The sequence below is a fragment of the Dioscorea cayenensis genome, chromosome 20 (genome assembly GCF_009730915.1).
Source record: "Dioscorea cayenensis subsp. rotundata cultivar TDr96_F1 chromosome 20, TDr96_F1_v2_PseudoChromosome.rev07_lg8_w22 25.fasta, whole genome shotgun sequence".
NCBI lineage: Eukaryota > Viridiplantae > Streptophyta > Magnoliopsida > Dioscoreales > Dioscoreaceae > Dioscorea > Dioscorea cayenensis.
The window spans coordinates 26351225-26372207 of NC_052490.1; the positions used below are offsets into that span (position 1 = coordinate 26351225).

Sequence of the window (20983 nt, forward strand, 5' to 3'; positions counted from 1 at the left end):
GGAATGAAGAATTTTGGGATAATGTCCACTCATTGTCCCTTCAAAGGCTCGATAGTGGATTGCCCCTGATTCCCATTTCATCATTTCATTTCCTTTTCTTTTGATCATGAGAATATCCATATGTCTACTAATCCCTATATATTATTTTCTTTGAAATTAAATATTCTTTTAGGTTTCACTGTGAGTTTTGGGATAATGTCCACTCATTGTTCCCTCCAACTGGATGATGATGTTCCCTAGGGTCCTTCAAAATTGTCTTCCGAGATTGGGGTCGGACCATGTCCCTATTCGGCTTGAGTCAGGGATGCACATTCCCAAGGCTCGCTCATTTTGTCTTGAACAAGCCTGGTGCGTCGTAGATAATTTTTTTAACCTGATCAAGAATTAGTGGGATTATCCCCAACATAATGGTTGTGGGGCATTCATTATGGCAAAAAAAGAAATCTCATTTCTTAGAAAGCGCCTAAAATATTGGTCAAAATTTGATTTTGGATCTATCAAATTGAAAAAATTATCAATTTTACATGATTTAGAAATGATTGATGCCACAAAGGAATCCCGTTCTCTAACGAAAGAGGAAAGATGCAAGGATAGCACCTTAAGGGCAGAGATGTACTCTATACTCAAGCAGGAGGAGATTTATTGGAAACATAGAACTGGAGTGACATGGCTCAAGGAGGGTTACGAAAACACTAGTTACTTCCATTTTGTTGCCAACGGCCACTGAAATAGGAACTTCATTCCCTGGGTGAGCCAGGAGAACTGTAGAGTTGAAGACATTGGAAGGATTGGTGACACTTTCACCTCCTTTTATTAGGATCTTTATGGATCGACCCAGCATCGTCGGTTTCAGTTCAATTGGACTAACCTCCTTGGCATAAAAGCCCATAGTGATCTATCAGAGTTGGACATCCCGCTCTCTTATGAGGAAATCACGGTTGCTATTTTTGGCATAAGCGTGGAGAAAGCACCGGGACCGAATGGCTTCCCGATCCTGTTCTTACAAAAATTCTAAGAATTTTCAAATTTGACATTTTTAAGCTCTGTGATGATTTCTATTGGGGGAAAACTAACTTGAAGAGAATCAATTGGGCAAATATTGCCTTGATCCCAAAATGTCAATCCCCAGAAGACCCCTCCCATTACTGCCCAATCAGTCTGATTAATTCTTCTCTTAAGATTGTCTCAAAAGTCTTGGCAAATTGACTCAGCTGCAAGATTGATGCGTTAATTGACACAACTCAATTGGCTTTCATTAAAGGGTGTTGCATTATTGATAATATTGCCACAGCTCAAGACCTTATTTTCTACATGCAAAAGCATCATCTTCCGGGTTTGATCCTTAAGGTTGACTTTGCTAAAGCCTTCGACACTGTAGACTGGAGATTCTTAATTGATCTTCTCAGGGCCGGTGGCTTTAGTTTGAAATAGACTGGGTGGATTGAGACTATTTTGTCATCTTCAAAAGCTAACTTCCTTGTTAATAGAACCTAATGGGGGTATGTTCATAACCATCATTGTCTTAGACAAGGAGATCCACTTTCACCGCTGTTGTTTATGCTTGTGACGGATGTTTAAGGTGCATGTTCAATAATGCTCTTAATTCGAGGATTTTGCATGGTATTGTGCTAGGTGATTTGGGTGTCAAAATGTGTCACATTCAGTACGTGGACAATTTTCTAGTTATGACAATGGGGGGAGGGGAAGATCTTAGAATAATCAAGCTTCTCCTCTGTCTATTTGAAGGCCTCTCGGATCTTTCAGTCAACTTTGGTAAAACTTGTTTATATTCTACACAGAAAAATCAGGAGCTATAGATCTACCTTGCGAGAACTTTACACTATGGCATTGGCACCCTTCCACTCAGTTATCTGGGAATTCCGATCTCAAGTGGTCCAACCAAGAAGGCAAGATTGGGATATCTTGATAAATAAAGTTAGATATAGGTTAGCTTCATGGAAATCCAAGCTGCTCTCGTTAGGAGGAAGACTCACTCTCCTAAACTCAGTGTTCTCTGCTATTCCAACCTACTGAATGTCAATTTATAAGTTACCTAATTGAGTGATTAAGAGTATTGAAAAAATTAGATAAGACTTTCTGTGGTCGGGCCCTGACATCCAGCAATCCAAAATTAGGTTGGTCGGATGGTCATGGCTTTACAAATCAAGAAAACAAGGCGGATGGGGTATTTTAAACTTAAATAGTTTTTAATAATGCCTTGCTTAGCAATTGGTGGTGGAAGATAATAACAGATAGGAGATGGTGTGGCGAATTAATCTTCCGCGTGAATTATTTTCAGAATATTCCACCTTGGAATTTATTTCACAAGCAATGTAGCAGGAGATCATTCTTCTGGAATGGAATTCTCCAGGCTCTTCCATCTTTTAGAAAAAATCTAATCTCAACTGTTAGAGATGGAACCTCTACCTTATTTTGGCTTGATAATTGGGTGGATGGACGTGCACAGACAGATATTTAGCCAGACCTCTTTCAACTGTCACATTGTAAAAAAGGCACTATTTAAGATTTGGTGATCTTGTCTTCCTCTGTATCGTTAAGGGATTTCCCCTATTGCTCGTAACCTAATTGGTTAAATGGCAAACGGTTTGTTCTCGGTCAAGTCATTTATAATTTCCTAAACAATGGTAGTCTGAGATGCAATTGGTCCCCAATCATCCTAAAAGGGTGATGTCCAAAGAAGATCAACCTGTTCAACTGGTTGGCGAGGAACAACAAGATCTTAACTTTAGAGAATCTTGCGTTGCGTAGATGCAATCTCTTGCATTCAACCACTTGTGTTATGTGTCATGCTGCTATCGAGACTGCTGATCACCTCCTTATTCATTGCCCCGTCGCATCCTATATTTGGAATTATTTTGGCCAGCTTTTGGGTTTCGAAGTGGCCCTCGTTCCCTTAGTGATTTGTTGGGGGGGGGGGGAGGATTGGAAAAAAAACTTTAAAAAATCCCTTCTCTATTTTTGGGATCTGCTTGTGAGAGCTATCACTTGGAATCTATGGATTGAGAGAAACACTCGCATTTTCTCTTACTCTTGTCTTCTGATAGTTTCCACCATTTTAAAAATTGATCATATAATTCTTTTGTGGTTAATTGCAGGCACTGACTCAAAGAAAAATAAGATTGAAGAGCCAATGGCGAAAGTCAAGTGCAGTCTTGAGTTTCTCACCTTTAGGGATACGGCGCCAAGTATCTCCCCTGAATCCCCTTGAACCCTTGCTAGGGTTAGCTGACGAAAGTCTTTCCTTCTCTAGAGGCTCCTCCTCTAGGGTTTATGTTCTCATGTTCCTTTCTTGGGTCACCCCTGGTGGTTCAGTTACTTGTTGTTCGTTGTCTTTTCTCGTTGTAGCCCTGGTTGGGGCCTTTTCATGTCGGTCTGTACTTCTCTTTTTTAATGAATGTGGTTTATCCACCTTTTCAAAAAAAAAAAACAATGACATGTATGCATGAACTTTCACAGTGCTTTTGTACAAGCTCTTGTTCAATGTTTATTTACAAACTAATTGATTAAGGGTTTGTATATATGTTTGTTAATAAACAACAAACAATGCAATTTAATTGAGATGGTGACACAAGAACAAAAAATTAATCTTGTCAACGGGCTTGAAGGGAAGAAAAATTAAGGAAAAGGCAAGAGTGGAAATTATAGTGGCGGCATGAAAAAATAAAATAAAAATATACTATAGAGTAGACCAGCATAGATTAATTTATTAAATCACTCACTACAAGAAAGAAGGTTTATGACGGTGGAAAAATATGCCGCTATAAGTTTCATTTTTTTTTTTTGGGAAGAGGAGCGGGTGAACCCACTAGAGACCCCAGGGACGTGCACAAGCCTCGGTGGAACAAGTGGGGACGGGGACGCGCTCACGTGGGCGCTGGAACCACTCATACACAACCACTATTCACAACTCCTAGAAATGTTCCCTCAGCCGAGAATCGAACTCTCACCACTCGGTGAGAGCTCTATCGGTGACCCATGTACTAATAGACCCGCAGGTCATTGGCAGGCTATAAGTTTCATTTTAGCCTCAATACCCCTATAGCAACAGCTAACCCAATTAACTATTTTTAAGGCTATTTTCGACAAGTGTGTTGATGTGAAGCTGAAGTGGCACTGATGTGGTATTGACATGGCACCAGAAAAATGTTTTAAAACAGGCTATTATGGTCTCACGTACAACGGGGAAAAGTTAAATGGATGTTGTGTTACAAAAAAAAAGTTTTGTACCCATAATATTATAAAGTGCAAACATTTGTAGTCATGAGTGAAATGAACCCGACAATCAGGTCTTCAAAGCTCTCTTACAATGCTCAACTCCGTAAAAATTTATGGTCTCGATCGATGATGCTCTTTGAAGAAGTACAGAGTTCATTCCATTAGCAAACAAAGATAGAAGAAAATCGTAGTTGAAGTTGACTGTGAAATGAGGTTAAACAGGATACACCGTAAGCTATATTCAAATTCAGTTTTACAGACAGTTTATAAATATAATTATATCTTTTTTTCACCTTTATCAATGATAATTGAAAAGTACCAAAACATTTTGTAGTTTGTTTGATCTCTTTATGATTAGAAAAATAAATTATAAACTTTCCAGCCCTAATGAAAAGAAGGATATGAGGAGGTTAATTTTTTTTATAAATCACTCAAGTTTGGCCAAATTTCATTTTGCTCACCAATGTTTGGTTTGTTTCTAAATGCTCACTCAAGTTTTTAATTTTTTCACCGGCGGGTCACCCGATTGATTAATGTTTTAATCTGCTGACGTGGAGGTCGTGAGATCCTACTCAGCACATCGGCGGCATCAACTTTGCCAAGTGGACGGACACGTCACATTATGTTGCCACCTCACCGCCTTCTTCATCTGATCCTCTGTCTACAGTGAGATTAGTGGAGGGTCTGGGGATTTCTGGTGTTCATCATGATGAAGCAAATAATCTTTGTCCAACTTCGTAAGAATATATGAGAACCTCCCAATCATATTAGGTGAGCTTTGATGGAGGATAGAGGATGTTTGACGACCTAGTACTGCTGAAAATTAGATTTTTTTTTCCTTTTTGAACTCATTGGTTTCATTCATCCATGGAAGCTTTGGATGAATTCATTGTAACCATTGTAACCCATTGGGGCCACTCATTGTGAATTCACTGTATTCGTTGGTTTCATTCATCCATGGAAGCTCTGCAATTTTTTTGTTACTTTTAAATCTGACAACTAGTTAGGGCCAATCATTGTAACCAATCGAATTTATTGTGAAGTCACTCATTGTAACCAGTCGAACTTAAGTACTATGTTTATACAGAAGAACTGTGCAAATCATTGAAGAATTAATTCTTAAAGAAGTTCACAATATAATTAGACTGAGCACAATTTAATTATTCAGATTATATATGACAAGTGTAAGATTAATTTTCTCTTAATTTGCAAAAAAAAAATTTATATACAACCAAATTTTCTACAGGAAAAGGGCTAATCAAACATGAAGGAGATGAGGTTTCTAAACATCAACTAGGAACATAGTTCAATTGAGAACTTGAACTGAATAATTAAATTCACAACAAGGCATTTACGGATCAAATAATGTGCAGTATTCTTTACAAAGTATTCACAACAAGGCATTCACATATTGAAATTTATTTGTGTTCACTACAAAGTATCCTGAATACAAACCATGAAATTGAAACACAACAAAGTATCCATGAGAAATTATTTCTGCACAATATTCACAACAAAGCATTCACAAGAAACTGATATTTACAAGGGATTCACAACAAAGTATTCACTTCACAAATTGAAATTTGAAAAGAGAATATGTCATTGGGTTGTGTACAAAACACAGCATTGACACATCATACATGGTAATCGAGTATAAACCCGAGTAGTACAAAAAAACTCAAACTCACTGATGCAAATTAAAAAAAAGTACGAGTATAGGGGTACAAAAAAACATGGCTATTTGAATTATCCAGCCACAAAAAAAAACTGTTAATGGAAAGTTGTTCTTTTAGGCAACCTCATGGAAGCTAAACTCTCTGTTTTTTTGTAGCCCCTCCATCATTGGTGTTCTTATCAGTATCTTTGACCTTCACCGGGCCCCTTGACTTAGCTCCGGTTGCTCCTTTTACCTCCCTTGGTATCCAATTTTTTCCCCTTGTCCCAATTGTCACCTACAGGATTGGAAATCACCTACAACAGAACTTGGGGATCAGTGAAACTATTTTATATTACCTACTAGAATATATGGTTGTTGAAACAAGTTTAACTACAAGCACTTCTATTAAAATTCCCTCACCTGTGACAAGGGTTCATGAGATCCATCATGATAATTTGCTATTTCATTTGTAACCTGCAATAGAGTAAATAATTATTAGAACACAAGTACAATCCAAATATAAATTAAATTAATCAAATGTACCACGTAGTTAGTTTGTAGTTGTACTGTGCCTGATCCATCTCCACTCCCAATCCCAGTTTCCATGTTTGACTGCAGTTTTGAATTCTTATATAAGCCGTGTACATGAATTTAATTGAATAAAGATAATTGGATGAATTTAGTTGGTAAGATCACCTGATTAGCATGAAATCTCTTGTTGTGACCTATGGCACCACACAAGCCACATCTAACCTTAGCACCTTTTTTGCTCACCTTCCCGTTTGTGAAGCCTTGGACTTCCTCACCAAATTCTTTCCTCCTCAACAATGTCCTCCTACCCTTCTTCTTGTTAACTGCCAAAGGTGGTATCATGGGTCCTTGGTCACTCTTGGGCCATGAATCCCTGCCATGGGTTTGGTTTAAGGTATGCCCATATGTTGCTAGGTATGTGCTCACACTATAGCATGGATGTATGTAGGTTTCAGGTCTACCATTGTTGTGATATATAACTGACACTGCATGACTACATGGCAGTCCTGTTAACTGCCAAACCCTACATGAACAACTCTCATCATCCTTGTCTACCACAAACTGACCATCAGGGCCTACAACCTGGTATTTAGCCCCCCCTGACCAGGTTGGTGTGTAAAATTTACTCATTTCCTTGTACATCTCCAATTTTTAATGATCCTTGAGCAATGGTGGGTTGTGCAATACTTCATGGCATCCCTCCTTTTTTGTATCCTTGTCATCAATTGGGTCCTAATGATTTCATTCATAGACACTATACCCTTTGTCCTGGCCTCAAGTATATGGCTGTTGAACCCTTCACATAGGTTATTCAATAGAATATCACATTTGAACTGTGTTTGGAAATATGCTCTAGACCAATGCTGGGGATCTATGTTCTTCATATATTCATAAGCCCCTATAGACATTCCTTTGAGGATGTTCATTGCCCTATCAAATGCAGATTGGTAGGTTGCTTTGGCACAAAGGTACATCTGGTCCTTTAGTGCCTTCCCCCTAAATTTCTTCCTGAAATTAGTGTGAATGTGTCTCACACAAAACCTATGTTCACTATTAGGGAATAACTCATCTATTGCATTGATTAAACCCTAAAGTATGTTAATTAATTGGCACACCATCACCCAAGACCCCACAAAATAGACAAAACATAAAAAAAAAAATGATTACATCACAAATATAAGGACAGAACATTGGCAGAACATCAGAAATAATGAATACATCAAACTAAAACTTGTTGCAGAATATTTAACATCAAAAGCAGAACATGAATTAATTTGCACAATAAAATATAACTAGATAGATCATAGGCAGAACATTAAAAATAATTAATACATCATACTAAAACCTGTTCCAGAATATTTAACATCAAAAGCAGAACATGAATTAATTTGCACATCAAAATATAATTAGACAGAGCATAGGCAGAACATAAAAAATAATTAATACATCATACTAAAACCTGTTCCGGAATATTTAACATCAAAAGCAAAACATGAACTAATATGGACATCAAAATGCAGTCAAAACATACAAAAACTATGGCAACCCATCACATGCAAAAACAAATTGAAACTAAAAGCATGGTATCAATCAAAATAATTACAACCATACCTTCTGCCTATCACTGACAAAGGCCCAACCATGGCTGTTTCCAATACTGAGATCTTCACTCAACAACTGCAGGAACCATATCCAGTTCATCCTGGTCTCTTTGTTAACAACAGCCCAAGCTAGTGGGTAACTACAGTTGTTTGCATCCACACCTACAGCTGAAAGGAGCTGGCCTCCATACAATCCTTTAAGAAAACACCCATCAACAGAGATGATCCTTCTACATCCAGCCAAAAAACCAAGCCGCAGTGGTGCAAGGCACACATACATGGCTTCAAAAACTCCTTGATCACATCGGAATTTGATAGTTGATCCTGGGTGAGTTTTCATCAACTCTAGCCTATAGTCATACAGACTTTGCATCTGTGTTTCTTCATCCCCATCTATTTCCCTGGATTTACAAAAATAGACCACAACCATTAAAGAATCAAAACATGATTTGCACCATATATAACAATAATTAGAAAAACTAACCTCAAAGCAATGGATTTTGCCCGGAATGCTGTTAGCCTGCTGATTTCAACTGACTGATTTAACCTAACAGCTTGTATTATTCCACTTAGCTTCCAAGCAGGATCTGCCCTGAACTGTTCCCTGTATTTCCTTGCTATCCATGGAGCACTCACATGCCTATTCTTATGTTCCTTTGCACATTCATGCTTCATAAACCCTGATTTAATTTGCACTGTAGTGGAACCTCTCTCCATGAGTGAAGCCCACAAGTAAAAAGGACACCCTCTTGCGCATGTTGCTTTGCATCTTCTGCTATCATTTGGCCTAAAGTTCATCACAAATATGTTCTTAATGCCATAGTTTTTCACGGCATCCTTGAATTGTTTAAAATCCCTAAACTTCATGCCTATCTTAAACTGAGGATCACCCATATTAATTTCTTCATTAAACTCTGAGTATTTTGGTCTACAAGGCATTAATTCTTCTGAGTCTGTTGATGAACAAGAATATAACTCACCAGAATCCCCATGATCATAGAAGAGTTCATCATCAAAGTCAACCTATGGGGCTTCTCCTTTTACTATTGCACTGTCATGTGAATTATGGCCATCATCTCTACAATCATCTTCTGAGCCCCCACCATAACTATATTCTGAGTCATGAATATGAACTTCTTCTTCCATATTTTTTTCCTTACTGTTACCCAGGATGAGGATGCCCTCAGATCATCTTCTTCAGGAACTTCTGAATCTTCTTGTGAGTCTTCTATCTCAACTGCATTGGTGGTATTCTGCCGATAAGTGTTGCCACCTGTAGCACCTTGATGAACCACATTCATTCTGGTATTCTTGATGCACACACAAATCTCCCTGCTCGAGTCCACATAATTGGCCATTGTCAGTGCATCTAGATCAAATGAAATCTCTTTTAGGCTTTTGCTTACATTGTGGGCATCCAAGTACCATATGTTGCACCTTTCAACCTCCAACTTTAATTCTCTAGCCATACTAAGCAATTCGAGCCTTGATATTTGATCTGCACATACGTAGTCTACATACCCAACAAATGCTTCTATATCATCTACCATACAATGCATACGTATTGTGAATAGTTCTGCATTGGCACCTGAAATTTGATTTAACAAATCCAAAATTAAAACATTTTCAAAACCCAAAAAATTAGCTACAAAAAAGAAAGCATTCTTAAACCATCGATTCATGAAGGTCAAGATCTAACATGTACCAAAAATCAAGCAACAATCTTAAGATGATATTTGGGTCAGGATTAAAGCTTGAACTACTAAGTCTAATTGAAGAAAGCAGAGACATTAACCAGAACATCTATCCAACTCAAAATTTCACTGAAAAATCATTAAAAAATCATTAAAGTGAGATTCAACTCATGGCATAGCTGTGAATTCTTTCATAGAGTAATTGACTTGATTTATTTCATCAAAATTCAGGCACATTTTTGGATCATGGAAAACAAGATTTATTCTAAACATATTTGGATGCTAATTTTCACATGCCAACCCCATAATTAACAAGAATGAAACAAAACTTTAACTACAATCTCATAATAACCTTAAAAAGAAGAAAACTTTGCAATTGTGTAAGCCTAATTATAATTAAGCCCAACGTTAAAACACATGCCTTTCCCAATAATTTAAATACATATTCTCTAGCAATTGAACTACTAATCAAACTTTTGGCTTGCTAAAAAAAATTAACAAACCCTAAACAAAATTAACTCTTTTCCTCATCAAAATTAACAAACACATTGGCTTCAGAACTGCATATTCTCAAATCTCTGAAATTGAGAAAACCCTAACCAAATAGGGTGTGTGGGGAAGGGGGGCATAGTTCAGTTAGACCTTTTAAACTTAAAACACAATATCTACAAGCTAAAACTGCACCTTAGGAAGAGTTCAAAGGATAGGGTTTCACCGATATTAAACCCACTTACAGTATTCCGGAGCTTCTTCACCCTCTCTTCGAATCTCCCAACTCACCGACATTCTTCACCCTCTTCGTCTTCAATGTTGATTTTCTTTCACTCTCCAGACAGCCGCTAGCCACTTCCTCATTGTGCTGCTCAATCGGGCGGTGGAAACGATGATGATGAAGAAGCCCAGGAAAATGTTTGTCATTGTAATGAAGAGGGCGGTGAAGTGGCAACATAATATCACGTGTTCAACCACTTGAGTAGTTAAAATGTTAATCAAGCCTCCACGTCAACAGATTAAAACATTAATCAATCGGGTGACCCGCCGGTGAAAAAATTAAAAACTTGAGTGAGCATTTAGAAACAAACCAAACATTGGTGAGCAAAATGAAATTTGGCCAAACTTGAGTGATTTATAAAAAAATTTAACCATATGAGGACCTTGTTTTATCCACATACATGCCATAGAGAGTTATCTAGTTATCTCATTTGATAAGTCTCTTTATTTAGAATTTTTTACATTTATTTATAAATTTTTAAATCTATTGCAATGTATTTATTTTCATGAGTGTTTTTGTTATTGTACCTCCAAGTTCCAATTAGTCAGTGTGGACCATGATTTCAATGAACCATACTGAGCTGATTATTAAAAGCCAGTAATAATAATAATTTGAATAATTGGCTGGGAATAAATAAGTAAATATATTTACTATAATCCAAAACAAGAAAATAATGTCAAAAGGTCTTCTTGATCACTTTAAATTAAATTATACACCAAACTAACAAAACAGGGTGATTTTGAAGGTATCCTTATGTTATCATCTTTTAATCATTTTTATTTATCATGTGATTAGAATTAAATTAATTAAAATAAGGTTCTTATGTATTCTTGTATTAAGGTCAGAGGAATCTAATTTTATGATCAGATTGGGCTGCGACCGTGTCTCTGTGACAAGCGTTAAAAGGCACCCACTGGCTAATTATGAGCCACTATATAACGACCAACTCAGTAGTACAAATTAAAATCTTAAAATAAATTAAAATAAATCAATTCAAATTTTTATGCATCTTAAATCTTCTCTACCATGCAAGCCCGGAGACAGATGCGGAACCAGGAGGCTGGTAGGAGCTGAAGCGGCCCTCAACGCCGAGACACCACTCCCAGGTAATATAAGATTTTATGGTTTCTGTTTTTTTATACTTAATATAAAATAGATTATTTGGACACATAAAAATGTGTAATATAGTTGTACTTGAATGATTAGTGGGTTTAGTCATAAAGCATGTGATCTTAACCCACCTAAGTTTAAATCCTCCCTGATGCATATATTTTTTTCACATTTTATTTTTTAATTGAAAAACTACTAGGATTTCAAAATTTAAAAAAAAAATTAAAATTTTTTTAAAAATGCTATATAAAAATTTTAGTAATTTAAAATAATTTAAATTGATCATGAGATCTAACAAATATATTATAACATATATAAAAATATATTTTTAAAAAATACAAACTTGAGATGTATTTTTATTAGTTAAATTATTGAAAACCTCATATATTTGCTATAGGTAGTAACAAAAATTTAAATTATACCCTATAGTTTTTTAATATGTGTATTCAGTTTTTTATTATTTTAGCACTTTATTCTTCATTTAAAATAACTATTTTGTTGAATTATTTTTTCTACTTTTTTTTTTTACCTTTTATGTTTCGCTTTTAGGCTTCAGCCAGTTCTACCATCGAGTCTTGGTTCCGTCCCTTCCCGGAGAAAAAAAAAAAGTGCCCCTCAACTTAATGTATAGGGTTCCCTATGGAAAATTTGTGTGAGGAGCACTTTTTTTCTTTTCTAGGGTTGCATGATAAAAAAGATTTATACCTAGGAGATCTACAAATCACCGTACCTCATACACCTTGTACCTCCTATCCCTTGACTAATATGGCTTGTTGTTCTCGTAAAAACAAAATGAGTGAAAAAAAAATTTAACACCATTTTATATACACTTTTGTAAATATTTAACATTATACTGGTGTGGATAATATAATTTTTTTTCAAGCTATTCCAACTTAATAAATAATAGATTTGGTATTTTTCTTATGTGCCTGATTTATCTCCCATCTTTTTCAAAATAATTAAATAAATAAATAAAAAATCAAAGAATGAGAAAAAAAAGTAGTTATCTTTTTTCTAAGGTCTAGGCTTCCTGCAGGACCACATGTAGGTGTCGGCCTACCCATTCATTAGAACTAAACTAAATATATAACCATTATTATCATAATTAATAATATTCTTTAAAAAGAATTGAGCTTAAAGAAAAGAAGAAAACTTCAATAAAATCTTTTTTAATAAAAATTATCAATTTGAACATGCTGTTGAATAAATAACATATCAATCAAGCATCATTCTTGATTTTATTTTAATCAAAACCACTCATGCTCTCAAAGTGTTCGATGATATGCCCGTGTGAAATAGTTTAATAATGAGCCACCAACACCAAGTGTTTGATCATTTTTCCGGGCATGTGTCTTTGTCTTTGAGTGAGTCCACTGTTCTATTAAAAGACAAGGTCTGCCAAATCTTCATTGCTGCTATCCTCGCTCACTCTGTCAACATAGAAAAGTGGAAAACAAAGCCACAATTTGCTGTTTTTTTTTTCTGCTGCAGCACAGAGAGCATATATATATATATATATATATATATATATATATATATATATATATAAGGTCTCTCTTTCGGAAGCCTCAGATAAAGTGAAGATGCAGTGCTTTTATGATCATGATTCTTTCATGCTTCTCTTCTATTTAGTTGTTGTTATTGTTGTCTGCTTTGATTGTTGTTATTATTGTGTCCATAAACTGTTTTTGTGTGTGTGTGTTTTAAAAAATATTGAGTTTGTTTTAACACTAGGCTTCATGCCGGAACCCACGTGGAAGCCAAGCAAATGTAAAATTGTTACTTTTACAAACAATTACTTAATAAACTGTTACCCTTTTTTTTTACTTAAAAGTAAATAAATCACAATTATTTAAATTAACAAACATAACATTCAAACTTAAGAACAATTACTTAATAGAGATGGACTATTAAATTAGAAACAACAAAAAAACATTTGACAAATCAATAGATATTGGTAATACCCCAAAACAATTGTTCTAGGAGTTCGTCCATCTTAACTGGCATAGTACTAGGTCTACTGTTTGAGCATCTTAACCAAGTCTGCTACTAGTCATCATTTTCCGATAATTATTAGTGAGTGAGCCAAAAATATCGAGATTTCATTTGATGGCAGAAACTGAGTTATCCAGTTTGATTCTTTTTGTATTTTACCGCAAAATGTGAGGTTTTTCAAAGCATTTTACAATAATTCACATGAGAATAACAGAGGAGACATCTGAAATCTGTATATTTCGGACTCCAACATGAATACTACTCTCAACAGAAGCCCTTTAAACCATGATCATGGGAAAATAAATGGAGAAATTAGCTGAACATATTCAAGGAATTACCTTCTCTTCTTTGGTTGCATTTCGAGTCCTTATATATGCTTAACTCATGAGAGAACCATACAGCATAACATTACGTAAAAGCAAGCAAGGCATCAATAAAATAAGCATGTGAATTTATGACAAGTACCTACTTTACACAGAATTCCTGATCAGGTAGGAAACAACACATCCCAGAACAGCACCAGCAAAAACCTGTTTAGAGAACAAGGATAACTCAAAATGAAGTTGTTCTGCTTAGGAGAAATACAGCATAGAAAACAATTCACATATCTCCACAAAAACATTTTGATAGATGAATAAATGAAACATGACAGGCCCCCATGACTCTAAACCAAGGTTATGCTTCTAACTGAAATGGAATTCTAAGAATGTTATCCATGTAAATAATGCATTAAAAATCTAAATATGCTTAAGAAGTCCACAGCAGAAATCAAATAATAGTATAATACACAGATAGATGTTTGAAGGTGTGGTGGTGCTAAAAAAAGAGATACTATACTAAGGAAAGCTGTGTGCAGATCAAAGGAAGAAGCTCTAAATTTCATTAGTGAATATTTGCGTAGAAATCAAGAAAAACAATCCTAACAGGCGTTAGAAGAATGATCAAGGGCCCATTTAGATTACATTCTTCTTTCTTAAATAAGCATTTAATGAAATAACTGCTTGCTAGGACAGAAAAGCCTGTTTGAATTGGCTAATTTGAAAGATGAGAAGTTATCAATCTATTCTTTGCTTCAGTGTATGCAGGAAGATACGTGTATGCAGGAAGATACTAGTCCCTTATCCTACAAAAGCACAAGCAATCAAAATAGATTTTTAATTTTAATCTCAGTGTTTCATTTCAAAAATCTCTAAAGTTATTTTTTGTGCTTCTCTTGGTTGAGTTGGAATAGGATTTGTCATTTTGAGTAGTGGTAGAATTCAGTTTAGTGGTAATTTACCACTTTCGAAATGCTTTCACAAGAACACAACCAAACATGCAATGTAAAGCCCAACGTACGTAATAAATGAGGTATCCGAACCAAAAAAACTACTTAAATTTGCTCATTAAAGCACTCAAAACATACATGTCTAAAAAGCACAAAATAAGCACTTGAAAGACAACTGAATCCAAACAGGGGCCAAATATCAACACCTTTGTGCCAAACATTTTGACATTGTTAAACACCATTACTTTTTCTCATAAGAAAAATAAGTAAGAAATCTTTAAAAAGTAATATTTGGCGTTAAATATTTTCAATGCTTAAATCAATTAGAACAGTATGGATTTCCCAATCAACTGCTATGTGGCAGGAGATAAGCCATGGTGTGTTCATGGTGTATACAGGAAGCAACCAACAGACCACTATCTTGAAGATTCAAGCAATCTAAGATGGTAATAGTGTGACCTTTCTTTGCCTTCTCCTTTCACACAATCTGTTGACATTGAACTAACTGTATTGGTCTTAGTCAATATATCATTCCACTTCAACTTAGCATTTAACAATCCACACTTCTCAATGTCTTCAATTTACTCGATCTCAAGTGCTAATACAATGTGTTGCATTCATCCTCGGAGAACTTAGAAATGAGTCCAAGACATTGGCCTGAGCTCATGTAGCTTAAATTGCTTCAATAGTTGCATATAACATCATCCAAGACAATGTATAAGATTTCATGAGCTAGTTTAACTTATGTAACTGCAAAAAGACACCCAACAGACAACCATCCTGGCAGGTCTTGCCAGGCACAATTAATCCTGGTTTTACAATACCAGGTAACTCTCTAAACATCAATTTCTACATCATATAAAAAATTCTCATTTGCACCTGAGAAAGTTCACCTCCACCCTATAGTTGATTCAGCTAATTAATTATAATTCATGGATCAAGATTAGATTGCTTGGAATCTCAAGTATAGGTTGGAGTCAGCCTATGCAAATTTGAACTGTTTCACAACCACAGCAATCCTACAGTTCAGTTTGCCTTGTCTTTCTGCGTAAATCAGATATGACAAGGATGGGGGGTTATATTTTGCCATTATTATTTTTGAATCAAGGTTTATTATATTCATTCATGACAAGGGCAGCAGGATAGTCTCTTCTGCTCACACTCATTTTTCTAGAAATATACCAATACGTTTTAATTATTACAAAATATAAAATTTCCATAAATAAAACAGTCAGTTGCCTCATCTTACCGCCTCACTCCAAGTTACAGTCTAAGTACCAAAGAGTCTTGAACATGTTAATGTTTTAGTTCTAATTACACACCCATTAATCGAAGGCTCAATATTCCTTACGTTCGGTTTCAAGCCTTCTCTAGTCAGCCCAGCTCATTAACCAACATAGCTAGAAGTGACATAGCCTTTGGCTCCAACTTTTATTTGCTAGAATCACCCCATAAAGCCCAAAATAACTTTGCATAATGATTTTTTCACAAATATGATGAAAACTAGAGCATGATTTGCTAATGTAAATGAATGAAACCAGAACTGTATGCCCTGGATCTACATGAAACCAAGTCATGAAATAGAAGCACGCCAGTGAAAATGGCAAAAATCATCAAGACAAAAAGGAAACTCATCATTTAAGAAAAGCAAGATGTATAAGACATCAGATGGATAGCTTACTTGCAGAGGAGTGTGCCCCAGAGGTTCACGCAAAGGTCTATTATTTGATAGAGGGTGCTCTGGTGGCAGCTCACATACAATTTGATTTAACAACTGGACATGAAATGATAACAATAATAATGTATATATTAGCTTCATGTGATGTATTATGCATATGTTATTAACGGTATATCAAAACAAACCCGCTATAAGGGATTGAATCAGGCACGAACGAATATGTTTTTTTTTCCTTAGATGTCAATAAAGTTGGTCATATGACAACTCATCTCACATGTAAAATCTTACCTCCGCTTGCCGGCCTGCATGAAGCCTGATACCTGTTGCATCATACATTACCTGTAGATATGATTACAACATCCAGGTGAAATATTTTTGCAAATATAATAGAAAGCAAGAGCACATGATGTAATTTCAGAAAGCAACGCCAAAAAACTTAACATTCTGAAATTAACAGAAGTTTAAACCTGGCTGGAATAAAAAAGAAATGATAGATATTAACTAAATAAGCTTCGTGATAAAAAAATAAATGAAGGGATTGCTATGAGAATTTACGCACAAAGGTCCACAAGGTCAACTACTACTTTGCAAGACGTTATAGTTACAAACTGAAAAACTTGCAAACCACACATCAAGGCCAATGGAATACAACTCCAAAAGAATATGATAATCTAATAAAATTTGAAGTGTAAACTTCAAGTTTGATCTACAAGAAAATACATGACCATTTTTTATTTTAAGTGCTAAAGTTTAAAGGTGCATGACCAGCTTCAGGTCGGATGCAAAGGACAAAATCCTCATATACGGGAGATGTGGCACTAGTGGTAAAGAATTTTTAGTTATTCCCTTACAGAAAAAAAAAACAATACTTTCTGTAAAATCATGACTTCACATAAATTGCATCAATGAAGTTTAGAGAAAACATTGTATAAGCTAAAAGTCTTATCAACTGTTTAAATAAAAACATGTAGAAAGGTAGATTTTTAAAAATCTTTCGTAAGACATACCCAAGCTGTAATCATTTCAATATAAAGTATTTGGCAATGGTTGTTCATCATTTAGAACCATTAGAAGTCAAGGGAACCCAGAATAGGGTAGTCTCAATATTAGCTAGCAAGTCTAGCATGCAATCTATTATGATGGGAATATGCCACAAAGCTTACATCGAATGTGGAACTAATTGACCAAGAAAAGCAAGTGAAGAAGGTGAATAACTGTAATAGTGATATATAAGTTTAAAGATGCTCTGAGAAAAATAGCCTGTAGTAAAATATTTTACAAAAACTTTTTACTGAGACAGTAGTCTTAAATAGTGAAAACACAAAGAGTTAACTATCAGATGCCTAGGAAACAAATCAAAACCAATAACAAGTAGATAAGAGAAACCACAAGATGCATATCAGCTAGGTTTGCACATACAAGAGTAACAGATTAGGCTTTTGGGATTCGTATGTCTTTTTGCCTAATAAACTGGCAAAATGAACAGCCTTTTAGGTACTTATTAATAATTGTTTACAATTTTACAACGATTTTCAATGATGTGACAACAAAGTGTTTATCATCAGAATTTTAACACAATGCCAACAAATGTTTACCGACTGAAAAAGGCACAAGTAATTAAAGAAAATTTAGTTGATAAGAACATACAATCGATGCCAGTATTACTGCAATAGCAAATGAAGAAGCTCCTGTTCCTTCTTGTAGACCAATAGCCATGGCAAGAGCAGTCACAGTTGCAGAATGTGATGAAGGCATTCCACCTGAACCAACCAATCTCCTAGAATCCCATCTCTTCTCCTTAAACCTGCATCTCAATGTTGAAAGTATGAAATTCATTAGAAAAGCATACCTTAAAGCACTCATATCTGGCAACAATAGGAAACAAGAAAGAAAATTTAGCATCCCTCGGGCCTAGTTTATGGCTAAAAAAAATTAAATAAATTTACTCTTTATACTAACAATATGATCTGAATCATTGAATTTTACAAAGAGAACAATGCTATTAGCACCAAGAAACCATCAGTTTTGCCTAATCCATCCACAATATCGCCCATGTTGAAGATCAAAGTATATATACAAAACTTTTGTAAATTATGATCGGTATATTAAGTTTAATGCATAAATAACCTAATAAAGGAACGTATCAAGTGGTCAAACCTCAATAGGATTTAATTTATATTCAAACTGTTACCACCCATGAAATGTTTTGTGTTTATGCAAAGAAAACCTCTACTACACAACAGCACACATTGAAACATAGAACAAGCACCATGAGAGATCTATTCTTCAAATGGGAGAAAGGTCTGAACTTCAGTAAGGCCACCCATGATTCACAATTAACACTGAGTGTATTAACCATGATTAGAATCATTCAGATCTTTGTGTTTATGACAAGAACTCTACAACAACACCACCATACACATTGAAAACAAAAGAACAAGCATCACAGGAAATCCAATCATTAATTCTGGTGAAAGGTTGAGGCTTTACACGGAGATGATTCACCAATAAACACCAGGAGCAACGCCCATGCGCAACGTCCACAAGATGTTTGCATTTATGCCCCCAATAAGAACACCACTCCACCACAACGCACATTGAAAAAGACAAGAACAAGCATCACAAGAAATCCAATCATCAATTCTGGTGAAAGGTTGAGACTTTACACGGCCATGATTCACCAATAAACACCAGGAACAACGCCCATGCTCAATGGCTACAAGATTTTTGCATTTATGCCACCAATAAGAACTCCACCACTCCACCACAACGCACATTGAAAAAGACAAGAACAAGCATCACAAGAAATCCAATCATCAATTCTGGTGAAAGGTTGAGGCTTTACACGGCCATGATTCACAGTAAACACCAAGAACAACGCCCATGACCAATGGCCACAAGATGTTTGCATTTATGCCCCAATAAGAACTCCACCGCTCCACCACAACGCACATTGAAAAAGACAAAAACAAGCATCACGAGAGATCTACGCTTCAATCAAGGAGAAAGACTCGGACTTTAACACCTCTAGAATTCACAATAAACATCAGGAACCAAGACACTACTTAACAACTCCATTACTCCACTACGACACACATCAAAAACCAAACAACAAGCATAAACAAAGCCCCAAAAAAAAAGATGGAGACAAAGGAGCATCACAGCAGGCACGCACCATGTGGTGAAGAGCTTGAGGAACTGGGCGATGGAGAAGGCGAGGAAAGCCGAGACAAGGGGAAGATTGGAAGGAGGAACCGGAGCACTCGCGGTCCCTGCCGTAGCCGCCGGCAAAGAGGAGGAGACATCCCCCGTAGTCAAGACCTCGTCCATCTCTAAGGCTCTCTCCCCGGTTCGCCGGCCTCCGATCTCCGAGCTCGTCTCTAATGGCGCTCTCCCACTGCGCCTTGCCAACAAACTGAGTGGACCCACGTTGGCACCAAACCGGAGAATTTATCTTTAGATCATCACCATCACTAATTGCCTCGGGATACGTATTCGCCCATTGTTAACTTCTCATTGGCTGAAGGAGTAAAAAAACCTCCCGGCGAAATTCCAGTGCTTTCCACAAACCGGATAATGCCACGTGTCCCGTATGACATTTTTTTTTTGAAGAATGTATATTGCTGTCCTTTATTATTATTTTTTAAATCATTTTATTTAACAAAATAACAATAAGACAAACCAAAATATTGAATTCATATATAATGGTTAATTGGCACTGGTTGGCTGATTGGGTTTGGGTATTCTAGAATATAGAATTATTTAGGCTGTGTTTGATTGGCAACATGGAAAATAGCTGAAAAAAAAAATTCATGAAAAAATTTTACATGGGAAATGAAAAAATAGTCGTTTGATTGGCATTATTTTTTAGTTAGAAAATTAAAAAAAATTTATGAAAAATTCAGATTTTGTTGTTTGATTGCTCTTATTTTCCACGGAAAATGTAATATTTTCCATGGAAAAAACCTCATTTGTTGTTTGATTGCATTAATTTTCCCTGGAAAAAGTCACATTTTCCATGATTTGAGAGAAAATAGGGTCATGTGATAGAGTTTGCGGAAAAAATTTTCCACAGAAAATTTTGACAAACAAACAACTTATTTAGCTGGAAAATGAACCATGGAAAATTTTTCCATGGAAAAAAGAACAATCAAACACAACCTTAATTATTTTGCATTTATTTTTTTTATTATTAAAATATCATATTTTTTGCCTTTTTAATCGATTTTTTAAAATAATGTTATTATTTTTTTTAAATGTGCTAAATTTTTGAAACCCCATTTATTTTCATTTATTTTTTAAAAAATATATATTATTAAAAGGGAAAATTACTCTTTAACCCTCGTGAATTTCAAATAATCCTAAACAACCCCTCCAACTTTGCCAAATCCCGGATACCCCTTCCGTTATTGTTTAAGTTCCCTTTTACCATTACCGTTCAC

At 35.6% G+C, this 20983-nt stretch overlaps 2 protein-coding genes across 2 annotated transcripts; both read right to left on the bottom strand.

Moving 5' to 3' along the window:
• Positions 1-7757: 7757 nt before the first annotated feature.
• Positions 7758-8919, bottom strand: LOC120251362. Its single transcript, XM_039259900.1, has 4 exons — positions 8510-8919; positions 8036-8426; positions 7878-7883; positions 7758-7769 (listed from the first exon to the last, which is right to left on the bottom strand). The coding sequence occupies exons 1-4, from the start codon at positions 8917-8919 to the stop codon at positions 7758-7760; spliced, it is 819 nt and encodes a 272-aa protein (XP_039115834.1).
• Positions 8920-13935: 5016 nt separating this feature from the next.
• LOC120251840 (uncharacterized membrane protein YuiD) lies at positions 13936-19972 on the bottom strand. Its single transcript, XM_039260498.1, has 5 exons — positions 19717-19972; positions 18189-18345; positions 16830-16880; positions 16545-16637; positions 13936-14126 (listed from the first exon to the last, which is right to left on the bottom strand). Exons 1-5 carry the CDS (start codon positions 19869-19871, stop codon positions 14067-14069), a joined length of 516 nt encoding a protein of 171 aa, XP_039116432.1. The 5' UTR covers positions 19872-19972; the 3' UTR covers positions 13936-14066.
• Between the last annotated feature and the right edge of the window lie 1011 nt (positions 19973-20983).